This window comes from Brachionichthys hirsutus, chromosome 22 (genome assembly GCF_040956055.1).
Source record: "Brachionichthys hirsutus isolate HB-005 chromosome 22, CSIRO-AGI_Bhir_v1, whole genome shotgun sequence".
Lineage (NCBI taxonomy): Eukaryota > Metazoa > Chordata > Actinopteri > Lophiiformes > Brachionichthyidae > Brachionichthys > Brachionichthys hirsutus.
Window position 1 is genome coordinate 4278000 of NC_090918.1, and position 22474 is coordinate 4300473.

Consider the following 22474-nt stretch of genomic DNA (forward strand, 5'->3'; position numbering starts at 1 on the left):
CCGCTACCTTCCCTTTTATGGACCAGAGCGCGACTCGACCTGCCGGACCAACCGGAAAGAGGGCTGCTCTCAGCGGATCGATCTGTCCAATGAGCTGCGGGCTGTGTGACGCGCCACCGGGCGGAGGAGCCCCTCACCAATCGGTGCTCGGAGGTCCGACCCAGCGTCATCGTTCTCCAGCCGGTCCGACCCTTTAAGAGCAGCGGGTCTCCGCTCTCCGGATCACTCTCCTGGTCCTTTAGGCAGAAACTAGAGACGATGGCGAGAACCAAGCAAACGGCGCGTAAATCCACGGGAGGCAAAGCGCCCCGGAAGCAGCTGGCCACGAAGGCGGCTCGGAAGAGCGCTCCGGCCACCGGCGGCGTGAAGAAGCCTCACCGGTACCGGCCCGGCACCGTGGCTCTGAGGGAGATCCGGCGCTACCAGAAGTCCACCGAGCTGCTGATCCGGAAGCTGCCCTTCCAGCGTCTGGTGAGAGAGATCGCTCAGGACTTCAAGACCGACCTGCGCTTCCAGAGCTCCGCCGTCATGGCGCTGCAGGAGGCCAGCGAGGCCTACCTGGTGGGCCTGTTCGAGGACACCAACCTGTGCGCCATCCACGCCAAGAGGGTCACCATCATGCCCAAAGACATCCAGCTGGCCCGCCGCATCCGCGGAGAGAGGGCTTAGTGACGTCACGGCGGTGCTGGAACCCAACGGCTCTTTTCAGAGCCACTTTATTCTCTACTAAGAGTTTCTCCCATCAAATATTCAATATGAATTATCAGCTCTGAATTACTGGCTGGGATACAACGTGATCTCGGATTATACACTTCATTACTTCATCACTAAACTTGCTCCTGTTGTCCTCTGGGTCAGTCTGACCCCATTCAGTGTTTATCATTCATTTATTAACTTCATATTTCATGACTTCCTAATTTGAGTAAGTTTAAAACGATCATATTCTTTCCATGTGATGAACACTGTTGCGCACATTGGGCGTGTGTGTGTGTGTGTGTGTCCTATGAATGTATCTAATATTCTGCAGGAGCTCGGTTCGGTTCGTTACTTTCTTTGGAGATCAAAGGGTTCAAAGCGTTCCGTGATTCTCCTGCAGCATCGTTTCCTCTCGTACAATACAGGACATGAATCCATGCTGAGTTCTGTTCATCAAAGGAGCTCCACATGAATCAGAGCAAGGGAAACCTAATCCGGAATACAGCCTGACCACGTGATCTGATGGAGGAAACGCTCCATGGAGGAGCAGCTGCTCGCTGAAACACAGCTGGACCAATCAGAAGAGGGGGTTCACGCAGCGCTATTTGAATGGAGCGGCTATAAAAAAGGCCTCTCCCGGTGCGCGTCATCCGCGTCTTTACGCAGAGGGGAATAATCATGCCTGAAGCGGCGAAGTCTGCCCCCAAGAAGGGCTCCAAGAAAGCCGTCACCAAGACCGCCAGCAAGAGCGGCAAGAAGAGGAGGAAGAGCAGGAAGGAGAGCTACGCCATCTACGTGTACAAGGTGCTGAAGCAGGTCCACCCGGACACCGGCATCTCCTCCAAGGCCATGGGCATCATGAACTCCTTCGTGAACGACATCTTTGAACGCATCGCCTCTGAGGCGTCTCGTCTGGCTCACTACAACAAGCGCTCCACCATCACCTCCAGGGAGATCCAAACCGCCGTGCGTCTCCTGCTGCCCGGGGAGCTGGCCAAGCACGCCGTGTCTGAGGGCACCAAGGCCGTGACCAAGTACACCAGCTCCAAGTGAAGCCCCGGATCCACCGGCCCAACGGCTCTTCTGAGAGCCACCACCTCTCTGAGAGCTGATCTCTGCTTGATATCGATCCTTTGATCTCATTCAGTCTCTGAACATTCCTGCTTTGTGATGAGAAACTGATTCTGATTCTCTACAAGTCGGTAGAATCTGGGACCTGAGTATTGTATTACAGTACAAGTACATTCAAACAATAGCATGTATTACAGTACAAGTACAGTCACACAGTAGCATGTATTACAGTACAAGTACAATCACACAGTAGCATGTATTACAGTACGAGTACAGTCAAACATCCTGTCTAAGAGGAGCATTTCTAAAAAGCCCTTGCGGTCTTGTTTCCGTTAAAAGTCCTTCGTACATAAATCATCGACATTTAACAGTACAAATAAAATACAAATAGAACAAATATTAGATTACTTAATTGATGCAAAATAACAATAAATTAAAAAGACATAATATACACAACGTAGGTGGACAAAAAAAAGGGGGGGTGATTGATCCGGAGAGAGTCGTGATGACTCTCTCCGGATCTCCGTTTCTGCCCCCCTGATTAGTTTTAGAGCCTTCATATAAATCAATTATTGATTTATAATATATAAATCATTATAAATCAATAATTGTAGTTCAGCGTAAATGTGATGAAATGATGTCTCGTGTTTTTCCCGCTGGGGGGAACTCGGTCTGTACATTTTAATCTGCGCGTAATTTCTGCGCCTTTCAACAGTCGGGAGAGAAATGGATCCGCCTCTGTTCTCTAACACGTCCGCAGCGGACAGATAAACGTCTGTGAGAACGTGAAGCTCTTCATTCAGCGTGAAACATCTGACCCGTGGAGATGAGCGGAAGAGGAAAGGGCGGGAAAGGACTCGGTAAAGGAGGCGCCAAGCGGCACCGGAAAGTCCTCCGGGATAACATCCAGGGGATCACCAAGCCCGCCATCCGCCGCCTGGCTCGCCGCGGCGGCGTGAAGCGGATCTCCGGGCTGATCTACGAGGAGACCCGCGGGGTGCTGAAGGTGTTCCTGGAGAACGTGATCCGTGACGCCGTCACGTACACCGAGCACGCCAAGCGGAAGACCGTCACCGCCATGGACGTGGTGTACGCGCTGAAGAGGCAGGGACGCACGCTGTACGGCTTCGGGGGGTGAAGCGCTGCTCCCGGTGACGATCAAAGGTCCTTTTAAGGACCGCCCACTGGCTCCAGAGAGTTGCTTCCGGTGCTGATGAGAGTTCTAAGGAGCTCTGAACGACTGATGAGGGCTAGTGGAGACTGGAAACGGGGGGCGGGTTTATGTAGCGCCCCCCCCCCCCCCAATTAAAGCATATAAATGTGTGGGTGCCCCCCCCCCCCCATTAAAGTATATAAATATTGTAGCGATCGTGGGGGCCGGTTGCAGAAAAACTTTATTATCCCTGTGAGGGACAATTCGTTTGCAATTTGCAATTCAGTTGATAATCTTTCCACATAGAGGTAAATATAGGTAGAGGAACGTTTTTATTGTACATTAAATCTCTGCGTTGTTTCTGCACCAATGAAGTCGTTGACCGCAACTTCACGTGACCTCGTGGCGCAGCGGCAGCGCGTCTGACTCCAGATCGGAATGTCCTTGTGATCCCGGTGAGGGAATGTTTTTATATTACATTGAATCATGATATAATTTCTAATATTTCATTAATAAGTGATAAGTTGTGATTTGTTATGTTGCATGTGACAAATTTCACACCTATCTCTTACAATCAACACACGAGGCCTCTTTAATTGTTCAGAAAACTTTCATATTAAGTGTCCTTGTAATTTATTGTAATTTATTGTCATTCATTGTCATTTTGCACCTGTGGTGTAATTTATTTTAAATTTATTGTTAGTTTGCACCTGTGGTGTAAAATTATTTTTATTTTTCTATTGTTATTCTGCATCAATTGAGTAATTTAATAGGTTTTATTTTTATTTGTATTGTTAAATGTCGATTATTAATGTACGAAGGACTTTCAACGGAAACAAGACCGCAAGGGCTTTTCTGAAATGCTCCTCTTAGTGACTGTACTTGTACTGTAATACATGCTACTGTGTGACTGTACTTGTACTCTAGCATTCTATCTAATAAATATATTCATCATCATCATCATTCATGAATACAATTCATTCTCACTCCGCTAATCTTATTGCATTGTGATACTCGGTCCTTTTGAATAACATGTTAAATAATACACTCGTCAACACGAATTTAAAGGTACATTTCAACGTGCTTGTTCGTTACTCGTGACAGTAATGACGTCAGAGGCGTTCACTGCCACAGGAAGCCCCGTCAACATCTGTGTGTCTGCTTCGATCAGAGTAACTTCAGTTTACTACAAAGTGATAAGTACTGTCTGTCTGCAGCAGTACTAAACATCTGGGACACATGATCAACAGCCAGCTAGGTGACGATGAAGACGATGATGAAGATGATGAAGACGATGATATGTACAGACAGCGGCGTTGCTTTCTGCACAGGGCAACATGCCGAGCAGGAAACGTAGTTTATGCTCTGAAGAGCTTAAGGTCACCTTCCTCAGGGCTGATTGCACTCCGCTCCATACCGCCCCCTTGTGGGTACAAACAGGCCAGCCTACAGTAGTTAAAGGTTGCATCCAATGACTGCATGCGGATACTTCTCAGAAAGCCCACACGGTCCAGTGAGATGCTCTGTGGTGTCGGGGTTAACACCCATAATGCACCGCGTCTCAGAGCTGATATTAATTCATATTGAATATTTGATGGGAGAAACTCTCAGTAGAGAATAAAGTGGCTCTGAAAAGAGCCGTTGGGTTCCAGCCCCGCCGTGACGTCACTAAGCCCTCTCTCCGCGGATGCGGCGGGCCAGCTGGATGTCTTTGGGCATGATGGTGACCCTCTTGGCGTGGATGGCGCACAGGTTGGTGTCCTCGAACAGGCCCACCAGGTAGGCCTCGCTGGCCTCCTGCAGCGCCATGACGGCGGAGCTCTGGAAGCGCAGGTCGGTCTTGAAGTCCTGAGCGATCTCTCTCACCAGACGCTGGAAGGGCAGCTTCCGGATCAGCAGCTCGGTGGACTTCTGGTAGCGCCGGATCTCCCTCAGAGCCACGGTACCGGGCCGGTACCGGTGAGGCTTCTTCACGCCGCCGGTGGCCGGAGCGCTCTTCCGAGCCGCCTTCGTGGCCAGCTGCTTCCGGGGCGCTTTGCCTCCCGTGGATTTACGCGCCGTTTGCTTGGTTCTCGCCATCGTCTCTAGTTTCTGCCTGCAGGACCGGGAGAGTGACCCGGAGAGCGGAGACCCGCTGCTCTTAAAGGGTCGGACCGGCTGGAGAACGATGACGCTGGGTTGGACCTCCGAGCACCGATTGGTGAGGGGCTCCTCCGCCCGGTGGCGCGTCACACAGCCCGCAGCTCATTGGACAGATCGATCCGCTGAGAGCAGCCCTCTTTCCGGTTGGTCCGGCAGGTCGAGTCGCGCTCTGGTCCATAAAAGGGAAGGTAGCAGCGGTTTCGGACCCATTTCCTGTGACCCCCTCCAGAAATCCCTTTGAAGATGAGCGGACGCGGTAAAACCGGCGGTAAAGCCCGAGCTAAGGCGAAGACCCGCTCCTCCCGTGCCGGGCTCCAGTTCCCGGTCGGCCGTGTCCACAGGCTGCTGCGTAAAGGGAACTATGCGCATCGCGTCGGCGCCGGCGCGCCCGTCTACCTGGCGGCGGTGCTGGAGTACCTGACCGCTGAGATCCTGGAGCTGGCTGGAAACGCTGCCCGGGACAACAAGAAGACTCGGATCATCCCGCGTCACCTGCAGCTGGCCGTGCGTAACGACGAGGAGCTCAACAAGCTGCTGGGCGGGGTGACCATCGCTCAGGGAGGGGTGCTGCCCAACATCCAGGCCGTCCTGCTGCCCAAGAAGACCGAGAAGCCCACCAAGAAGTGAAGTCCTGGACCCGGAGCCAGTGGAGCACAACGGCTCTTTTCAGAGCCCCGCACGAGTCCGAAAAAGAGCTTTCATTCTCGCGTTGCTCTGATTCAGAACCGTTTGGATCCACAAAGAGCAGGATCCAGTGTGGAGCTCAGTTCAACCCTGCAGCTTCGAGCTGAGAACTTTAAACCTGTTAGTCCAGGGATCTACTCCTGCTGGAGGCTGGAGGTATGACACTCTAGTTTATTACAGCTGAAAGATAAATCCTCCGGATCAAATGAATATTTCTGTCATCTGGAAGTGAAATAAATCAGAACATCTTTAATACTCGGCATGAAGTATTTATAAACGGGAGAAAGAGTTGAGGTCCGAATACAGACCCCTTGAATCTCCACAAGGAGTGTCCCAACATTCTGATTGATGAATATATTTTTTAGGTAGAATGTTAGAGTACAAGTACAGTCAAACATCCTGTCTAAGAGGAGCACTTCTAAAAAGCCCTTGTGGTCTTGTTTGCTTAAATTCCTTTGAAAGTCCTTAGTAAAATTAAATTATAAACATTTAACAGTAAAATTTTTGCAATACAAATAAATATTAAAACCAATATTAAATTACTCAATTTATGCAAGATAACATTAGAAAAATAAAAATAATTTTACACCACAGATGCAAAATTACAATAAATTACATAAATTACAATAATTCTCAAACTCTAGCCTGAATTACTTTTAATCCCTGTCAGCACCGACTGTCCCAATAAAGGTCCAGCAGGTCTGAGTAGATTCTCAGTCAGAACTGAAGAAGACTCCTGATGAAGAGGAACGTCTTCAGCTGATTCTTCTTTTTTGCTCTCGATCAAACTGCAGGCGACGATGATCGATACACTGATATCTTCTATATTGGATCAATCAGTGCTCTAAATAAATAAATGGAGCTGTTTGATGTGATCATGTTCTGGGTCCTATCAATAATCAGGAGAGCTCTCTAACGTGGCTTTGGTGGCTCTGAAAAGAGCCTTCAGTCAGGACGGTGTCTGTCCCAGTGAGGACAGCTCACTTCTTCTTGGCTGCTGTCTTCTTGCCTTTGGGCTTGACGACCTTCTTGGCTGCAGGTTTCTTGGCTGCGGGGGCCTTGGTCTTCTTCACCGCTTTCTTGGGGCTCTTTGTGCTCTTCTTGGGGCTCTTTGTGCCCTTCTTGGGGCTCTTTGTGCTCTTCTTGGGGCTCCTGGCTGCGGGTTTCTTGCTCTTCTTGGGGGACTTCTTGGCTGCTGCCGGCTTCTTGGCTGCCGCCGCCCTGGGCTTTTTAGCCGCTGCCGGTTTCTTTGCTGCGGGCTTCTTGGCTCTAGAAGCGGCTTTCTGAACGGGCTTCGTGGACTTTGGTTCGGCTGCTTTCTTGTTCATCTTGAAGGAGCCCGAGGCCCCGGTTCCGCTGGTCTGGACCAGAGTCCCTTTGGCTACGAGAGCCTTGATGGCGATGTTAATGCGCGCCTTTTTCTTGTCCGCGTCGTAGCCGCCGGCAGCCAGAGCCTTCTTCAGGGCAGCAGCCGACACGCCGCTCCGCTCCTTGGATGCGGCCACGGCTTGAACGATGAGCTCGCTGACGCCGGGACCGGACTTTGCCGGTCCGGAGCTCTTCTTCTGGGCCGCTGCTGGAGCTTCTTCTGCCATTGTTCGTCTTTGCGCTTTCATTCCACGACACTGAAGGGAATGTTGGAGAAATCCAGAGCAGGGAGCGGTCCTTAAACACACCATGAGAACCGTGGAGACTCAGCCCAGCCCGGCTCCCCTGTCACTGCGTGGATGTCGGCTCACTTGTGTTTTCTCTCCACGCATCAAAGCCTCCAAAGTAAATGTGGGACAAGTGCTGAAGGCTGCCGCTGAAGGGAGAGGATGGCGGACTAGAAGCTCTTCATGCTGACGTCACGCAGAACTCTGACACTCTCTGGATCCGGTTCAGGGAGCCTCCAGACCTCACGTGTCCACCGTCGCGTCCGGCCAATCTCGGGGACTTTCCCCGCTTCTTCATCCGATCAAAGGTTTCGGACGCATCGGAGCTCCATCAAATCCGTTTCCCAGCGAGTCCCAGACCTTCTGAAGAGGATCAAAGCAGCAGCAGTCGTCGGCTGATGATCGCTTTGTAGTAAAGTGAAGTTATTCTAGGAGCAGCAAACACACTGATGGTGACCGAGGATTCCGGAGAGTTCACACAGACTTCCAGCAGAGCTGTGGACCGTGGACATTCCGTGGAGAGAAACCGGCTGGAGTTTCACCACTGCTCACCAACAACCTGAAACGCTGGCTCCCCTCTGTTTCCATGACAACCAGACAGGAACGGAACGAGCAGGACCAGCTTTGAAGTAGAGATGACTATGTTTTGCACCTGTCAGTAGGATGACAGTTACTTGTACCCATGCAATAACATACATGTAATAACATGTATGTAATAACACATGCATGTAATAACAGTGTCCACATGTCATGAAACACTGATCTATATTCATCTGCAGGAATCCACAGATGAACTCTTTTAATGAAAACGTTTATTAAATAATGTCAGAGCTTTTCAATCAATCAGATGTTTTTTCTTATCTTCCATTTAATGAATGTTTTTCAGCAGCATTGATTTTGATGCTTTTTCGACGGTAATAGATTCAAAAAGAAAAAACACACTCGTCACAGAAAGGATCCAAATGTCTTCGTCGTAAAACATAAACATCCAAATAGTTCACATTTCAAATATCAAGTGTTCGTATATTTTCATCCTTTTAAATGTCAGCTGTTATTGATCCCCAATGGGGGAGTTCCATTGGCCACAGTGGTGCAAAGGAAGAGGTGATGCATGAAGTAGTAAAGATACAAGTACATACATTAATAATACTAGTATAAATATGTTGCTGTCTAAGTAGTAGTAGTAAAATATTTTCGCCGGATGCATTTGTTGTGTATTCTGATGCTGAGAAATAGGGACTGCAGAAGAAGCGAGAGGAGCGAGAGAGAATGAGAGAAGAAGGAGAAGAATGCAGAGTTTATGTTCCAGCGCGAGTTGTACTAAAGATCAGATACTAAAGACAATAAACTGTCTGGGGAATCACTGATCTTTGATCAGCTGTTCAATCACTGATCTTTGATCTTTGATCAGTGATTGAACATATGTGATTGGACAGCAGAGATTGGACCTTTTTTGTATCCAGACAGGATCGATCTCAGAATTACATGTGTTAGAAGATTGATCAAGATCAAGAAGTTGATTGCATGCTTAATTTCTTCAGAAAATTTTTACGCCGGATGCCCAGATGCAAAGAACATCTCCCCGTCGGGGAATCGAACCCCGGTCTTCCGCGTGACAGGCGGAGATACTGTCCACTATACTAACGAGGAAGACACGGACGCGCAAGGTGACGCCCGCTGGGAAAGTATTTTGTTTTTTTTAAATACACGGCGGTCCGCTGAGTTTGGACAGTTGTGTTTATATACTGTCCTTTTCGCCGCGGCTTTCGTCTACGGCCATACCACTCTGAACACGCCCGATCTCGTCCGATCTCGGAAGCTAAGCAGGGTCGGGCCTGGTTAGTACTTGGATGGGAGACCGCCTGGGAATACCAGGTGCCGTAAGCTTTTCCTCATCCCTGAGGCTGCGGGCAAACAAAATGGAATTTCTTCATACGAAAGTCGGAAATCAAGATGGTTGTCAATATGAAGACTTGTGATTGATGACTTTTCTTGAGCAGTTGATTGATTTCATAGGTTGATTTTTTTATGTTATTTTTTTTTAATCGGCGTTGACTGTTATGGACACAAGCATGGATGACGCAGATCAAATAAAATATGAATATCAAAGATACAGATCAAATAAAAGATGATGAACATCAAAGATCGTTATAAAATTAAAGATCTTAAGATCAAAGGAAGCACAATTATATATAATGTCACTGATCAAACCATACAGGGCAATGCAGCCTCATGGTAGTACTGGTAGTGCGGTTAGCAGGAGCTAACGTAGCATTGCCAGTTTCTCCCTTGTGCCGGTCTCAATGCCGAGAGTTGTATCAGGAATGGCATCTGGAGTAAATGTTTAAAAAAACCAAAATACTTTCCCAGCGGGCGTCACCTTGGGTGCTTGTGTCTTCCTCGTTAGTATAGTGGACAGTATCTCCGCCTGTCACGCGGAAGACCGGGGTTCGATTCCCCGACGGGGAGATGTTCTTTGCATCCGGGCGTCCGGCGTAAATATTTTCTGAAGAAATTAAGCATGCAATCAACTTCTTGATCTTGATCAATCTTCTAACACATGTAATTCTGAGATCGATCCTGTCTGGATACAAAAATTATAACAATCTGCTGGATGAAACCTGAACCACCTACAATAGCACAATGGTTACAAAAAATAAGACAAGTATACTCTATGGAACAATTGACTGCACAATTACAGTTACAAACACCTGTATTTGAAAGAAAATGGGATTTAATCAAGAACTTTCTCGATAATGTCACAAACCAGCCTTCATTTGCAGTGATGGCCAATCACTACCCATCCTCTCCTGGTCCCGAGCTTAACTCCTCCCTCCTACTCCAGAGCCAACAAGAGGTTCTTTCTGATGCCTCCTCCAACCTACGGATAGCCTTCCTCCTCTCCCTTCCTATGATCCCCAGAGCTGTGAGCATCTTCCAGACAGACTGTGCCGGGAAGACCCTGCACCTGACTTCTACTGGGAATAGCCAGGCCTGCCAGCCTTTTATTAAAGTTTATTGGTAAGATTATATTCCTCTTTTTTATTTAATTAACCCCCCCGTTAATAAAAACAGCTGTAAACTAGCGAAAATTAAATTAAAAAACAAACGTCTTTGGAGAGCTTCTTTGCTAAGGGGAAAGTCCAACTGAGGAGGAAGGAGAAGAGTCGACGACCTCCAAGAAAATAAAACGTTTTTAAACAGACAAACCAGGAGTCAGACTTAAAACACGCGTTTATCTACAGCTGACTGGCTTTGTTAACAAGGCAACGAAGGTTTGAAAAAGGGTTCGGCACAGAAACAAAAAAACGTGAATATGAAGGACTGAAGGAATTATTGAGGCCACAACTAATGGTGAGTAGATACTGTTTAATAGTTATTGCAAGTGCATAATATAAAGTTTATTGGTAAGATCATATTCCTCATTTTTTATTTAATTACCCCCCACCCGGTCCGCAAAAACATTGGTCGCCATGAAACTGGTCGGTGGCAGGAAAATGATTGGGGACCACTGTGTTAGACGGACAATAACCATGCAGAATAATACAACCCCCCCACCCCACCAATAAACTTTGATTAAGATGCTAATTAACTGCTGGCCTCATCCGCTCTTCATCCCCCCCTCCCTATGGGGGACAAAATACAAGAGCTTACGCCATTGTATTGGCTTCCAGTAGTACCCACTGCCATCGTCTTCCACCCTCCACCCTGTTGGCACCTGGCCTCCAAATGGAGCCCCCCCCCCCCCCCCCCTCCGCACCCTGCTTGGCCTACCTGCCCAGCCCAAATGATCTATTAGCAACTAGTCAGAGGATAATATTCAGTTCATCAGTCGATGGCGTTTCACTTGATATGAGTGCGATAATTTCCAATTCAAAGTAACGGAAACAAATTCACACTAAACAAAACACAAGAAAAAAAAAATCAAGTAAAGATGAGCCGATTCAATTATAGGACAAATCAACAGACGGGAGTCCAGGTGGCTTCAGATCTTTGTTTTCTGCTCCAACAGGAGTAGAAGTATCTGGACTCTACCGGTCATTTAGAACTGAAATCTTCAACCAAACCCGAACAAGTTAGAACAATATAATAAAGAATTGGAGATGGTTTGCATTGGTATTCTATCATTAAGAAGGTTGCCATGAACTGAAGTCTGTAGAGTGGATAACAGAGAATATGTGTCCAATGCTTCAATTATAAGTGAATCTGTTGCTAAGGTTACCATTAACAAAGCATTAATGAGTAATGGTTTGAGAATGAATGAAAACATTACACTGCTGTTTTGAATAATGACAGAGAACTGACCGTAAATTTCAATTGACAGAAATGTCCTTTTCAAACCTAATACAATGCAAATGCATATGGATCCATAAAATAAACTCTAGAAGTTCATAGGTTACCACACCTTCATTTAAGACGTTATTACACATACCATAGCCTGGCACCAGCATGCAACACCTCAATATATGTAAAATGTATGTCTGCAAGCATCCAAGACATTAAAAAGATATTTGGCTTCGTACAGACTGCTTTCCTCAGACTTTCTCAAATAGTTATACTGTTCTCTATATTGGCAGGATGCAGATATGTGTAGGGTGGATCAAGATGTGAGTTCCTTTCCATAATGGTTTCACCAAGGTAGGACAGCTCGGCTTGAAATTCCTTCATCATCTGTTTGACAACAGGCTCATCAAATCTCTCTTCAGGGTATGTGCCCAAAGGAACCTGCAAAAATTGAATATTGATCAAGTAAATATGAATGACAGTATTTGTTCGTACAACTTTTTCTGCATGTGATTGTAAATACTAAACTTACCGCGTCACTGTACTTCTCTGAAAGCAGCCTAACCATGGCTACAAAGATGGCCGTCTCTCCAACATTTGGTAGCGTGTCCAGGATTGTCTCCATGGTTGACTGCCCCTTAGTGGTCGGAGGAGGCGTGTGCAGCAGGATTGGGGCATTGGGCACGTACGAACAGAAGTCAAACTACATTTGACAGAAAAATATGTATCACGTTTTTCGGGACTGAACAAAACTACAAATGTTATAGGGTTTTTTTTTTTATCATGAAGAGTTCAAGTATGCTGGTGTACATTTTAAGCATTTCACACATTATATTTACCTGCAAGAAGGTAAGGGATAGAACACTCCATAGCTGTTACATTTCACACACGTTTGAGCTGTTTCATCAATTAATATTTGAACTTTTATAGCTTTTCATCGCCTTACCTGTCCATTGTTGACTCCAGCATGTTGAACAGTCACTGTAAAAATAACCATTGTGATGAACTTGACCAGTTCCTGGACAGTCTGGAAACTTGCTGGAAATCCTGTTGATAACACCTGACTTTTAGTTGATCTTTTTGAATGTATTGTTTACTGGACAAATAAGTAAATTAGGTTAAATACCTGAGTCTTTATTTCCTAAGCAGTAGTGTGTAAAAATCTCACTGATCCATTCTTGCAGCTCAGTGTCTTTACAGACGTCACTGTCTGAGGGGTAGTAGTACTCCACTACTGGCGACACAAAGCTGGGAAACACAAATGGATTTACAGTCAAAGATAATCTATGAAGATTTGAATCAACACAACAATTCAAACAAACAACAATACTAAAAACAAAACAAAACAATAACTAAAACTACATAGTAAAAGTAAGTGAAAACACAAAAAGTGATTCAATCTAATACTTCATTGGAATGCTAAATTCTAATGCTTCATGAAAATTACAAAATAAATTGATTCACACTTTATATTTATTTAATAAAGTTTGCTGGGCTATTGCAAATCAAATTTTTATTCTATGTCCATTTTTGTTTGTCCAGAATCCATACCGGAAACGGTATGGCGGCGCGTACACACGTTGGAATATGATGTTTGCAGATGACATTGTGATCTGCAGGTAGAGGAGAATCTAGAGAAGTGGAGGTCTGCTCTAGAAAAGAGAGGAATGAAGGTGAGCAGGAGTGAAACAGAGTACATGTGTGTAAATGAGAAGGTCCCAGGGGGGACAGTGAAGCTACAAGGATGAGACGTAAAGAAGGTAGAGGACCCGAGTACCTCGGGTCAACAGAGCAGAGTGATGGAGAGAATGTGGAAAGGAGGTGAAGAATCGTGTGCAGGCAGGCTGGAACGGGGGGAGGAAAGTATCAGGTGTGCTCTGTGATAGGACGAAGGGACAGGTCTACAAGACAGTGGTGAGGACAGCCATGATGGACCGCTTAGAGACAGTGGTGAGGACAGCCATGATGGACGGCTTAGAGACAGTGGTGAGGACAGCCATGATGGACGGCTTAGAGACAGTGGTGAGGACAGCCATGATGGACGGCTTAGAGACAGTGGTGAGGACAGCCATGATGGACGGCTTAGAGACAGTGGTGAGGACAGCCATGATGGACGGCTTAGAGACAGTGGTGAGGACAGCCATGATGGACGGCTCAGAGACAGTGGTGAAGACAGCCATGATGGACGGCTTAGAGACAGTGGTGAGGACAGCCATGATGGACGGCTTAGAGACAGTGGTGAGGACAGCCATGATGGACGGCTGAGAGACAGTGGTGAGGATAGCCATGATGGACGGCTTAGAGACAGTGGTGAGGACAGCCATGATGGACCGCTTAGAGACAGTGACTCTGAGGAAAAGACAGGAGGCGGAGCAAGAAGTGGAGGATATGAAAATGCTGAGGTTCTCCTTGGGAGTGACCAGGTTGGACAGAATTAGAAATGAGACAATAAGAAGGACAGTGAAGGTTAGACGTTTTGGAGATGTCAGAGACCAGACTTGGACCCTGTCTCTCCTCTGGACATGAAGTATGTACCAGAGTATCGGTAGAAGGATGCTGAGGATGGAACTGCCAGGGAACAGGGCTAGAGGTCGACCCAGGAGAAGATACATGGACGTAGTGAGGGAGGACGATGCAAAGGACATGGTGAAGTGGAGAACATTGATTTGCTGTGGCGACCCCTCAGGGGACAAGCCGAAAGTACAGTATTATTAGTAATAGGATTTGGGTGAGCATGGCAAGATATATGACAGTTAACTTGACAAATATATTGCAACAATTTGTCTTGAAATGTGCGATCAAGCTGCCAAACATAACAATCCTTTTCCCAAGGACAAAAATCACAACGAAAATTTGACTTTACATGACTATAACTAAAACAAAGAAATCTATTCATCTTGCTTTTTTTTAGACTTTAGAGCATCTGACTGACATCTGATTTCAGGGGGTTGAGTCGCAGAACAGAAGATCAGGTTGCTTAAAGAGTGTACCATTGTTGTAGAAAATGTGCATCGAAAAACGCTTTCAAAACAGAAAATAACTATTATATAACTAACCAAGTAAAATCAGTGTCAATGCATTTGTAACATCTAGTTAAACATGTTTATTAACATGTAGTTAACTCCCAGGTTACATTGACAGAAATGAAATGTTCAGACTCTTTAAAGGCACCTGGTAATTATGTTCCACAGTTTCAGGCCATCATCTCTGTAGTGGAAGTTGGGAATAGACTCCAGTCCTCGTGCCACAATGTTCTCTGGTAGACAGAGTGAGCTGTAGGTCGTTTCAGGAAGTGACCTCCTCATGAGCTCGATTGTCCCATCATATCCAAGTGAGCCCTGGCAAGTAAACAGTACACAAAATATTTTATCCCGTAAAAACCGAGTATGCAAACTTCATTTTGAAATCCTGCAAAATCATTGGAATCATTTTAGTATTCAAACGTGTGCATGTCAAGAGGCCATACCTTGCTCAGAGGTCCATTAGGTCCAAACAGGCTTTTGAGGCCTCCTATGTTCATGGGCAGAGTGTACCGGAAGTTTGGAAACAGCAGCTGAACAGAAGGATTCTTTATTATTCTTTGGTTCTTTATTTGAATAGGTTACCGTAGTTGATTGATGATTGTTTTGCATCTGTTGGCCTTTCTCCACCCTGAAGCTTTGACAGTCAGTTACAATAGTATTCTTTCAGCATTGTCAATATATAGCAGATCTTCCTTGCCAAGGAATGTCAATGTCAAGTCCGATGATAGTTTGTTTTCTCAGAGCTTCAAAGTTTCCTGTACTAAATATACCGGGTAGTTAGGCTCCAGAGTTATTTGATACTGAATCCCACCGAGAGTTTGTTCCAATGGGAAGTGATGTGCATTTACACAGACGTAGAACAATTGTCATTTGCAGAATTCTTATATTTTTTCATGTAATATATACTGTTAAATTCACATCTTAAAAATGTTGTTCACGGCCACCTTGAAGTTGAACAATGGACTTTTACCAGACAATTCCGAAAGTCTTTATCCTCATTTTCTTTCATGTGATATCCAATGAGACAGACACCTCTACATGGCCTTTTTCAGTCTCAAGGCTGCCTTTGATACGATAGATTGGGCATCTCTCTGGAAGGACCTTAACATCTTTGGTCCCTGGAAAGATTACCAATCTCTTCCAAAGGCTTTACAGTGATGCTGAAGGTTGTGCGAGTGTCAAGAACTCTTCCTGGTTCCCCATCAAAAGTGGAGAGAGACAGAGATGTGTAACTGAAACGAGACCTGTTCAACTGACTCAGTTGAATTCCAATCAGGCTTCAGAACATCCCACTCCACTGACAAAAGTGCTCATATATCTGACCGACTCGGTCAAACGTGAAGTAGACTCGGGCAAATACTGCGGCATGGTCATGCTGGACCTCCAGAAGGCCTTTGACACCGTTAACCATTCAATCCTGTTGAATAAACTAGGGGCAATTGGTTTTGATAGCACATCAGTAAACTGGATGAAATCGTACCTTGAGGGACGAGAACAAATGGTAGACATAAACGGAACCTTGTCCTCGTCCCTCCCGGTGAGCTGTGGGGTTCCTCAAGGAAGCATTCTAGGGCCGTTACTGTTCCTCCATCATCATCTACAATACTGCCCCCCAAGGGTGGAACTGTTTGACTCCTGTCCTCAAAACATGCACCTCTTTGGCCTCCTTCAAAACGGCCCTAAAAATACACCTTTCAGGGGGACAGAAACGGAGATAGTCATCACGACTCTCTCCGGATCAATCCCTCCCTCCCCCCCCCCCCTTCTTGTCCACCTACGTTGTACATATTATGTGTCTTTTTAAGTTATTGTTATTTTGCATCTGTGGTGTAATTTATTTTTATTTTATTATTATTTTGCATCAATTGAGTAATTTAATATTGGTTTTATTTGTATTGTTAAATGTCGATTATTTATGTAATGAGGACTTTCAACGGAAACAAGACCGCAAGGGCTTTTTTGAAATGCTCCTCTTAGACAGGATGTTTGACTGTATTTGTACTGTAATACATGCTACTGTTTCACTGTACTTGTACTCTAATATTCTATCTAATAAATATATTCATTATCATCATGGACCGAGTCTGTGCCCAGGTCACCAAGGTACAACTAGGCAGTTACCTCCTCACCTATCCAGAGTATGCAGATGACACCACACTATTCTGCTCCATCGTTGACTACCTTGGGGGGAAAAAACACTGAATATCTACAGGGAGGAAGCCAAAAATCTCGGCCTAAAAGTCCGCTGAGCTAAAACCAAGCTGATGTTTGGACACTCCTTATTGCATAACTCAGCCAGCTGAGAGAAGTGGGAGGGACAACTGGCATGCACCTCCCACTTTAGGTCAAGCCACAACATTTCTATTGGGTTGAAGTCTTGACTTTGACTGGGTGAATCCAGAGTATTAATCTTTTCTTCTCCCTTGGTAGTTTTGCTGGAATTATTTGGTTGTCTTGTTGCATAACCAATTTTGACCCAGCTTCATCACCCTGACTAATGACAGCAGATTCTGCTAATGAATCTTTTGACAAGCCTGAGAATTTTTGTTCACTTACTTTACAGCATGCACCAATTCCATGTGGGTTTTTGGCTATTCACTAAATTCCTCCTTTGCATATACACACAATTGGTAAATATAATCCTGGCATTTCATATATTTAAAAAAGGGTGATGAAATAAAATCATTGTAAAACAGAAACCTCTCATTGAAAAATGTAATTGCAGGTTTTTGCTTCAAAGAAAATCTAGAACCTGTTTTCTCTACGTTACGAGTACCATAACCCAGGGCTTAGCCAGTCGAGATTGCCTTTTCAGGACTGAGAAGTAAAACATGCAAAGTATTATTGACTGTCAAAGACATCTCCTAAAACCAAAAAGTAAATCGATTGTTCATACCTTGTAGAGCGGATGAATCTCAGCGAAGCTGCGGAAAGTGGCAACGGCACAGATCTCTCCCAGGAAGTGAGTGTTCATGAGGTGGTGGACTGATTCATGATCCAGGATATCTACATTTTTAATAAACATCTTGGCTAACAGCCAGTCTGTCTCCAAGTCACTGGGCAAGAAGATGGGGTTCGCCTCAGAAGGTCGTTGATGCAACTGGAATGTGTGGAAAAAACCCTTATATATATAAAACAGGTCTTTTGAATGGAATTATATAAATATTCAATACATGTATACGGTATGAATGAAAGAACATTATTTTGATTTCGCTAGTTTTGTGGAGGCATCAAATTCAGAAAGTCTGACAGTTTGAACATTAAATGCCTCTTCTCTTTGTTGTTGTCAATTGAGTTCATTTTGGAGTCAGTTTTTATCTAATACACACTGTATATATATCACCCCCCCCCCCCCCCCCCCATTGAACTGCGACCTTTTCGGGGAGTTTGAGTGCCCGAATTATCCTAGGGGCTATGTTATCGGGACTTTGTGCTCCCATCAGGTCCTGATTGATTGGTCAGACAAAGAGCAGGCCAAAAATCTTGATGAGAAAAGAAGCCGGAGCTTGTGAGGGAGGAACAGTCTAAATATACTCGGCCTTGCATCCGCCCACAGCTTGGGCTCTGGAACACAACCACTCGAGAGTTGCTGGACTCTACATTCCTCTGGCGTTACTGCAGGGTGAGAGGCGGAGGGCAGGTGTGGGCTTGCTTATTGGTCCACAACTCAGCCACTACGTGTTGGAGGAGTTTACTCCAGTAAACTAGAGAGTCGCTTCTCTGCGGCTTCGGGTCGGGGACAGGTGTTTCACTGATGTTTGGGCCTACAGACCGAACGGCAGTGCAGAGTACCCGGCCCTCTTGGTGTCTTTGGGAGGGGTACTGGATAGTGCTCCGACTGGGAACGCCATTGTTCTTCTGGGGGATTTCAACCCTCACGTGGGCTGTGACAGTGAAACTTGTAGGGTGGCGATTGGGATGAATGGCTTCCCTGATCTAAACGCGAGTTGTATTCTCTTATTGGACTTCTGTGCTAGTCACAGTCCATAATAAGCACCTTGTTCGTGCACGTGGAAACAGGTCACCCTAGGCCGGAGGTTGACTCTATTGGCATGTCATTGGACCCAGGCTAGCTGGGCGCACCCTTAGAGATAGGGTAAGGAGCTGCTGCTCCGCCACATCGAGAGGAGTCAGCTGAGGTGGCTGGGACAGCTATTTCGGATTCCTCCTGGAATGGGGATCCGAGCATGTCCCACTGGGAAGAGGCCCCAGGGAAGACCTCGGTAACGCTGGAGAGACTATGGCTCTTGACTGGTCTGGGAACGCCTCGGGATCCCCGGCCCCCGGATAAGCGGTGGAAGGTGGATGGATGTCAGTGAAATACCTGTATTGCTATCGGCATCAGTTTTTTTTCTGGGTTTGAGTAGAACAAACAGAGTCCAGGAGTCAGACGCAGACGTTGATCATTATAGACTCTAGCTGTTATTCCATCCATCTTCTTCTGGTCATAGATGAAGATATTACCTTTCTGTGTGGGGAAAACAGAAATAAGACATGAAGAGCCATCATATATTTGCAGTAAATTAGTTAAAAGTACTTTAAGGACTCTAAATCTACAGTTTGTTTCTCAATACAAAGACGATTATTCTTGTAAGGCCGCTCATCTTCCACACCTTGATTTCCCTCTGAAGAGTGGTCCCCTCCTCCAGGAACGGCTTCACCATCTCTCCTGTAACTGGAAAGTTGGAGGGAAGCTTTGAGCAGCGTTTGATCACATTCGGATTGACTCCATTCAGGAACTGATATCCATAAAATTCGTCTTCTTTCCAGTGCTTTTCAACATATTCTGAAAAGTATTGACAAACATGTTATGAAATATTTTTCATTTGAAATGCAGAAGAGAGTTAAAGATAATTTAAACTGAAAATTAATTTTCAGTTTAAAAAAACAAACAAAAAAAAACACATTTCAGTACTTGTTTCCAAATCTGAAATTTGACAAAAATTAAAATCTACGTCAAACTTCCACGCGACATAAAGTCTTACATTATTTAACAAGGTGATTAATCAGAGATTGCAGACTGCAGTTTACAGCACAGGCACAATTCCAGATGTAAAAATAATTCTAGAATCTGGATCCGGATCAACGCCATTCTCGGGGAGGACCAAGCCACGGACAGAACCTTGCTTGTGTAAAAATTTCAAGTTGATTGGGTTACTAGTTTTTGAGTTATGCGCTCGGACAGACAAACAAACAAACAGACAAACATACAAACAGACAAACAGACAAACAGACAAACATACAAACAGACAAACAGACAAACAGACAAACATACAAACAGACAAACAGACAAACAGACAGACAAACAAACAGACAAACAGACAAACAGACAAACGGACCCAATTGCAATACCCTCGCCTCCCCTTCGGCGAGGGAAATTATTTTGGTACACTTTATTTGTCCATTTAAGATTATGTTTTTATGGGAAACCACAGAATTCACTGAAATGGTGATACTTGTTGTTGAGATTTCACTCTTGTGCCACACTCGAAGACGTGTGTGTGTGTGTGTGTGTGTGTGTGTGTGTGTGTGTTGTGAAGTGAACACTATAATATATGTGTGACTTCTTGTGCATCGTGAGTTATTCTGCAATGCTGTTAAAGTAATGGTAAAAAGAAATACCTGACATTTCTGTCTTTTCAAACCAGAAGATCTTTTTCATGTCTTCAATGCTTTCCCACTTTTCAGCAGAGCCGATCAGCCCCTTAATCTTTAACTCAAGTCCGCTGAAATAAAACAATGGTAAGAAGCAGAAAATATGACCCTTTTAAAAGCAAGCTGGTGTTTTATAAAGTATCATCTGTGTCGACCTACGTTATCTTCTGTGTGTCATTAATTTCACTTGCTCTGACAGCAGAGATGCGGACTTCAGCTGGCAGCTCAGAGACAGCATTGAAACTGCTGATGTGGCATACACCTTCACTCAGAGTCTTCCACCTGTGAACAGGAGCAAACCAGGCAAGCAGCCATTGGTGCTGAAGATATCAGGCGTTACAGAGACACCTGTCAAACTGAACAGCACAAATAACCTACCCGTATAAGCGCTTTTTATTTGTCAGCTCTGTACGCCGGTGTTTAGTCAACAAGGGATGGTCGTCTTCAAAGGGTTTCATTGCTTGAAAAGTTCCAAACACACAGTTTTAGACGCATTATTTAAAGTGCGGAGTTATTAGCAATAAGCATTATTAAGGAAATGTGAAGGAGACCTCGTCCTCCTCTCAGCTCCACCAGCTCTCCTCTGGAGATCCATCTGTAACAGGGGAAAAGGACGGCGACGCCCTCGGGAGTCGTCACCACGACTTTACAGAAATACCACTCGTCCTCGGAGAGAATGCAGAATGGATCCTTCTCCAACTTGACCAGAAGGAGTTTCCCCAGTGGCAAACTGGTTTTAACGGTGTAGGTCCCTGTCTTGAAATAAGGATTCATATAAATACAAGCAAAGAACGAGCAACATGGCTGAAAAAGGTTGCTTTGGTGACGTGTGTCAATTCAATTCAATTTTATTTAGATAGATCACTGCAGAAAGTCGTCTCAAGGCACTTTACAGGATTAGCAGGGAACGACAGAACCCAACTTGATCTACAAGAGCAAGAACTTTGGCAACGGAGGCAATAAAAAAACCTCCCTTTAACAGGCAGAAACCTTGGAGAGAGAGAGAGAGAGAGAGAGAGAGAAAGAGCGAGACCGTGACTGAGCGGGAAAGGCAGGGACAAGTAGGAGGAGAGTCAAAAACAAAGAGGAGAGAGAGAGTGATAGAGAGACAAAGACGGAGCAGACGAAAACCATAATGTAACATAGGCTGCTGATCAATATACTGAGTAAAGTATATAAAACTACTATTCGTGCTCCAACAGGAAGCCAATGCAGAGACTAATATATTTTGTCCTGTCTGGAGAAAAACTTCTAGTATTATGTAACCAGATACATAAAGACTTTTTAAATGTTCCAATAAAGAAATCTGTCGACCCAAAATTGTAGTCACATATTGAACGATCAACGTAAAGCTGGTTTCGACTTACTGCTCCCGTTGTAAAGTCAAGGCCAAAGTTATCCAGCTCAGTTCTGTCACTCTGTCCATCACTTCCAAACACGGTGATGAAGATATGGTCCCACGTTCCAGCGTAACTCATGCTGCCTGTGGTCACCTCGATCTTGTACTCGGCCATGGTCACGCAACGGTTTGAAAAGAACTACAAGAGCAGTAACGGGTTTATGGGAGCTGTACCAAAGCACCAAACAGGGCGCTGCGTGCTTACCTTTGCTTACCTTTGACAGAAGGTCCTGCTCCGTGGTGTCACACTTGCTCGCCCGTCGTCTGTCTACCACGGATATGAATTCCTGACACTCCCCTCCGCTCAGAGGGGATCTTTTGTAACGAACTTGCGTTACAGGTTTTGACTATTGCGCTGCAGGGGAGGTGAGAGGCAGTGCTCTGTTTCCCAACTGTAGAAAATACAATGCACGTACATCTCGACATGCACAGTCTAGTTAGTCCCTCCCTACCTTGTATTCTATTCTATTTTATTTTGAACCTTTGGCATTTTCCTTTACTATTATCATTATTAGCATTATTAGCAAATGAGGAATGTCATCGTGCAGGGAACTCATTTCCCTTTCCGTGCAAACACTTTGAATGCTGTGTCTGCTGCCCTGAGGGTGGGTCTGGCAGAGGGTTCTCAGTAAAGGGGTAACACCGGGGCCCCTTTTTGAAATATTTGGGGGGAGGGGCACCGACATTCTGATCAGTAGTGATGGTGAAATGA

General features: G+C 45.4%; 7 protein-coding genes and 3 non-coding genes across 10 annotated transcripts in view; 6 read left to right on the forward strand and 4 right to left on the reverse strand.

The window, feature by feature from the left end:
* The first annotated feature begins 258 nt into the window (after positions 1-258).
* On the forward strand, positions 259-794 carry LOC137910766 (histone H3). The gene has a single exon (XM_068755167.1). It carries the CDS (start codon positions 259-261, stop codon positions 667-669), a length of 411 nt encoding a protein of 136 aa, XP_068611268.1. The 3' UTR covers positions 670-794.
* A 573-nt stretch (positions 795-1367) lies between these two features.
* LOC137910657 (histone H2B) lies at positions 1368-1938 on the forward strand. Its single transcript, XM_068755035.1, has one exon. The coding sequence runs from the start codon at positions 1375-1377 to the stop codon at positions 1747-1749; it is 375 nt and encodes a 124-aa protein (XP_068611136.1). The 5' UTR covers positions 1368-1374; the 3' UTR covers positions 1750-1938.
* Positions 1939-2593: 655 nt separating this feature from the next.
* On the forward strand, positions 2594-3057 carry LOC137910924 (histone H4). Its single transcript, XM_068755345.1, has one exon. It carries the CDS (start codon positions 2594-2596, stop codon positions 2903-2905), a length of 312 nt encoding a protein of 103 aa, XP_068611446.1. The 3' UTR covers positions 2906-3057.
* A 464-nt stretch (positions 3058-3521) lies between these two features.
* On the reverse strand, positions 3522-4999 carry LOC137910700 (histone H3). Its single transcript, XM_068755088.1, has one exon. It carries the CDS (start codon positions 4997-4999, stop codon positions 4589-4591), a length of 411 nt encoding a protein of 136 aa, XP_068611189.1. The 3' UTR covers positions 3522-4588.
* Positions 5000-5298: 299 nt separating this feature from the next.
* The window catches only part of LOC137910698 (uncharacterized), a 257139-nt gene continuing 239963 nt past the window's right edge, over positions 5299-22474 (forward strand). The window contains exons 1-2 of the mRNA XM_068755086.1: positions 5299-5685; positions 14746-14753. Coding sequence (XP_068611187.1) covers positions 5306-5685; positions 14746-14753 — 388 coding nt within the window. The 5' untranslated portion in view covers positions 5299-5305. The remainder of the gene's footprint in view (positions 5686-14745; positions 14754-22474) is intronic.
* Positions 6727-7341, reverse strand: LOC137910699 (histone H1-like). The gene has a single exon (XM_068755087.1). The coding sequence runs from the start codon at positions 7339-7341 to the stop codon at positions 6727-6729; it is 615 nt and encodes a 204-aa protein (XP_068611188.1).
* On the reverse strand, positions 8980-9051 carry trnad-guc (transfer RNA aspartic acid (anticodon GUC)). Its single transcript has one exon. It is a non-coding gene; the product is annotated as a tRNA-Asp (tRNA).
* On the forward strand, positions 9170-9288 carry LOC137911177 (5S ribosomal RNA). Its single transcript, XR_011106098.1, has one exon. It is a non-coding gene; the product is annotated as a 5S ribosomal RNA (ribosomal RNA).
* trnad-guc (transfer RNA aspartic acid (anticodon GUC)) lies at positions 9799-9870 on the forward strand. Its single transcript has one exon. It is a non-coding gene; the product is annotated as a tRNA-Asp (tRNA).
* Positions 10640-22023, reverse strand: LOC137910697 (hydroperoxide isomerase ALOXE3-like). The gene is made up of 15 exons (XM_068755084.1): positions 21978-22023; positions 21731-21901; positions 20915-21119; positions 20742-20823; positions 20523-20645; positions 20331-20434; positions 19322-19494; positions 19033-19176; positions 17605-17808; positions 15152-15238; positions 14857-15023; positions 12812-12933; positions 12632-12732; positions 12218-12388; positions 10640-12126 (listed from the first exon to the last, which is right to left on the reverse strand). The coding sequence occupies exons 2-15, from the start codon at positions 21875-21877 to the stop codon at positions 11947-11949; spliced, it is 2010 nt and encodes a 669-aa protein (XP_068611185.1). The 5' UTR covers positions 21878-21901; positions 21978-22023; the 3' UTR covers positions 10640-11946.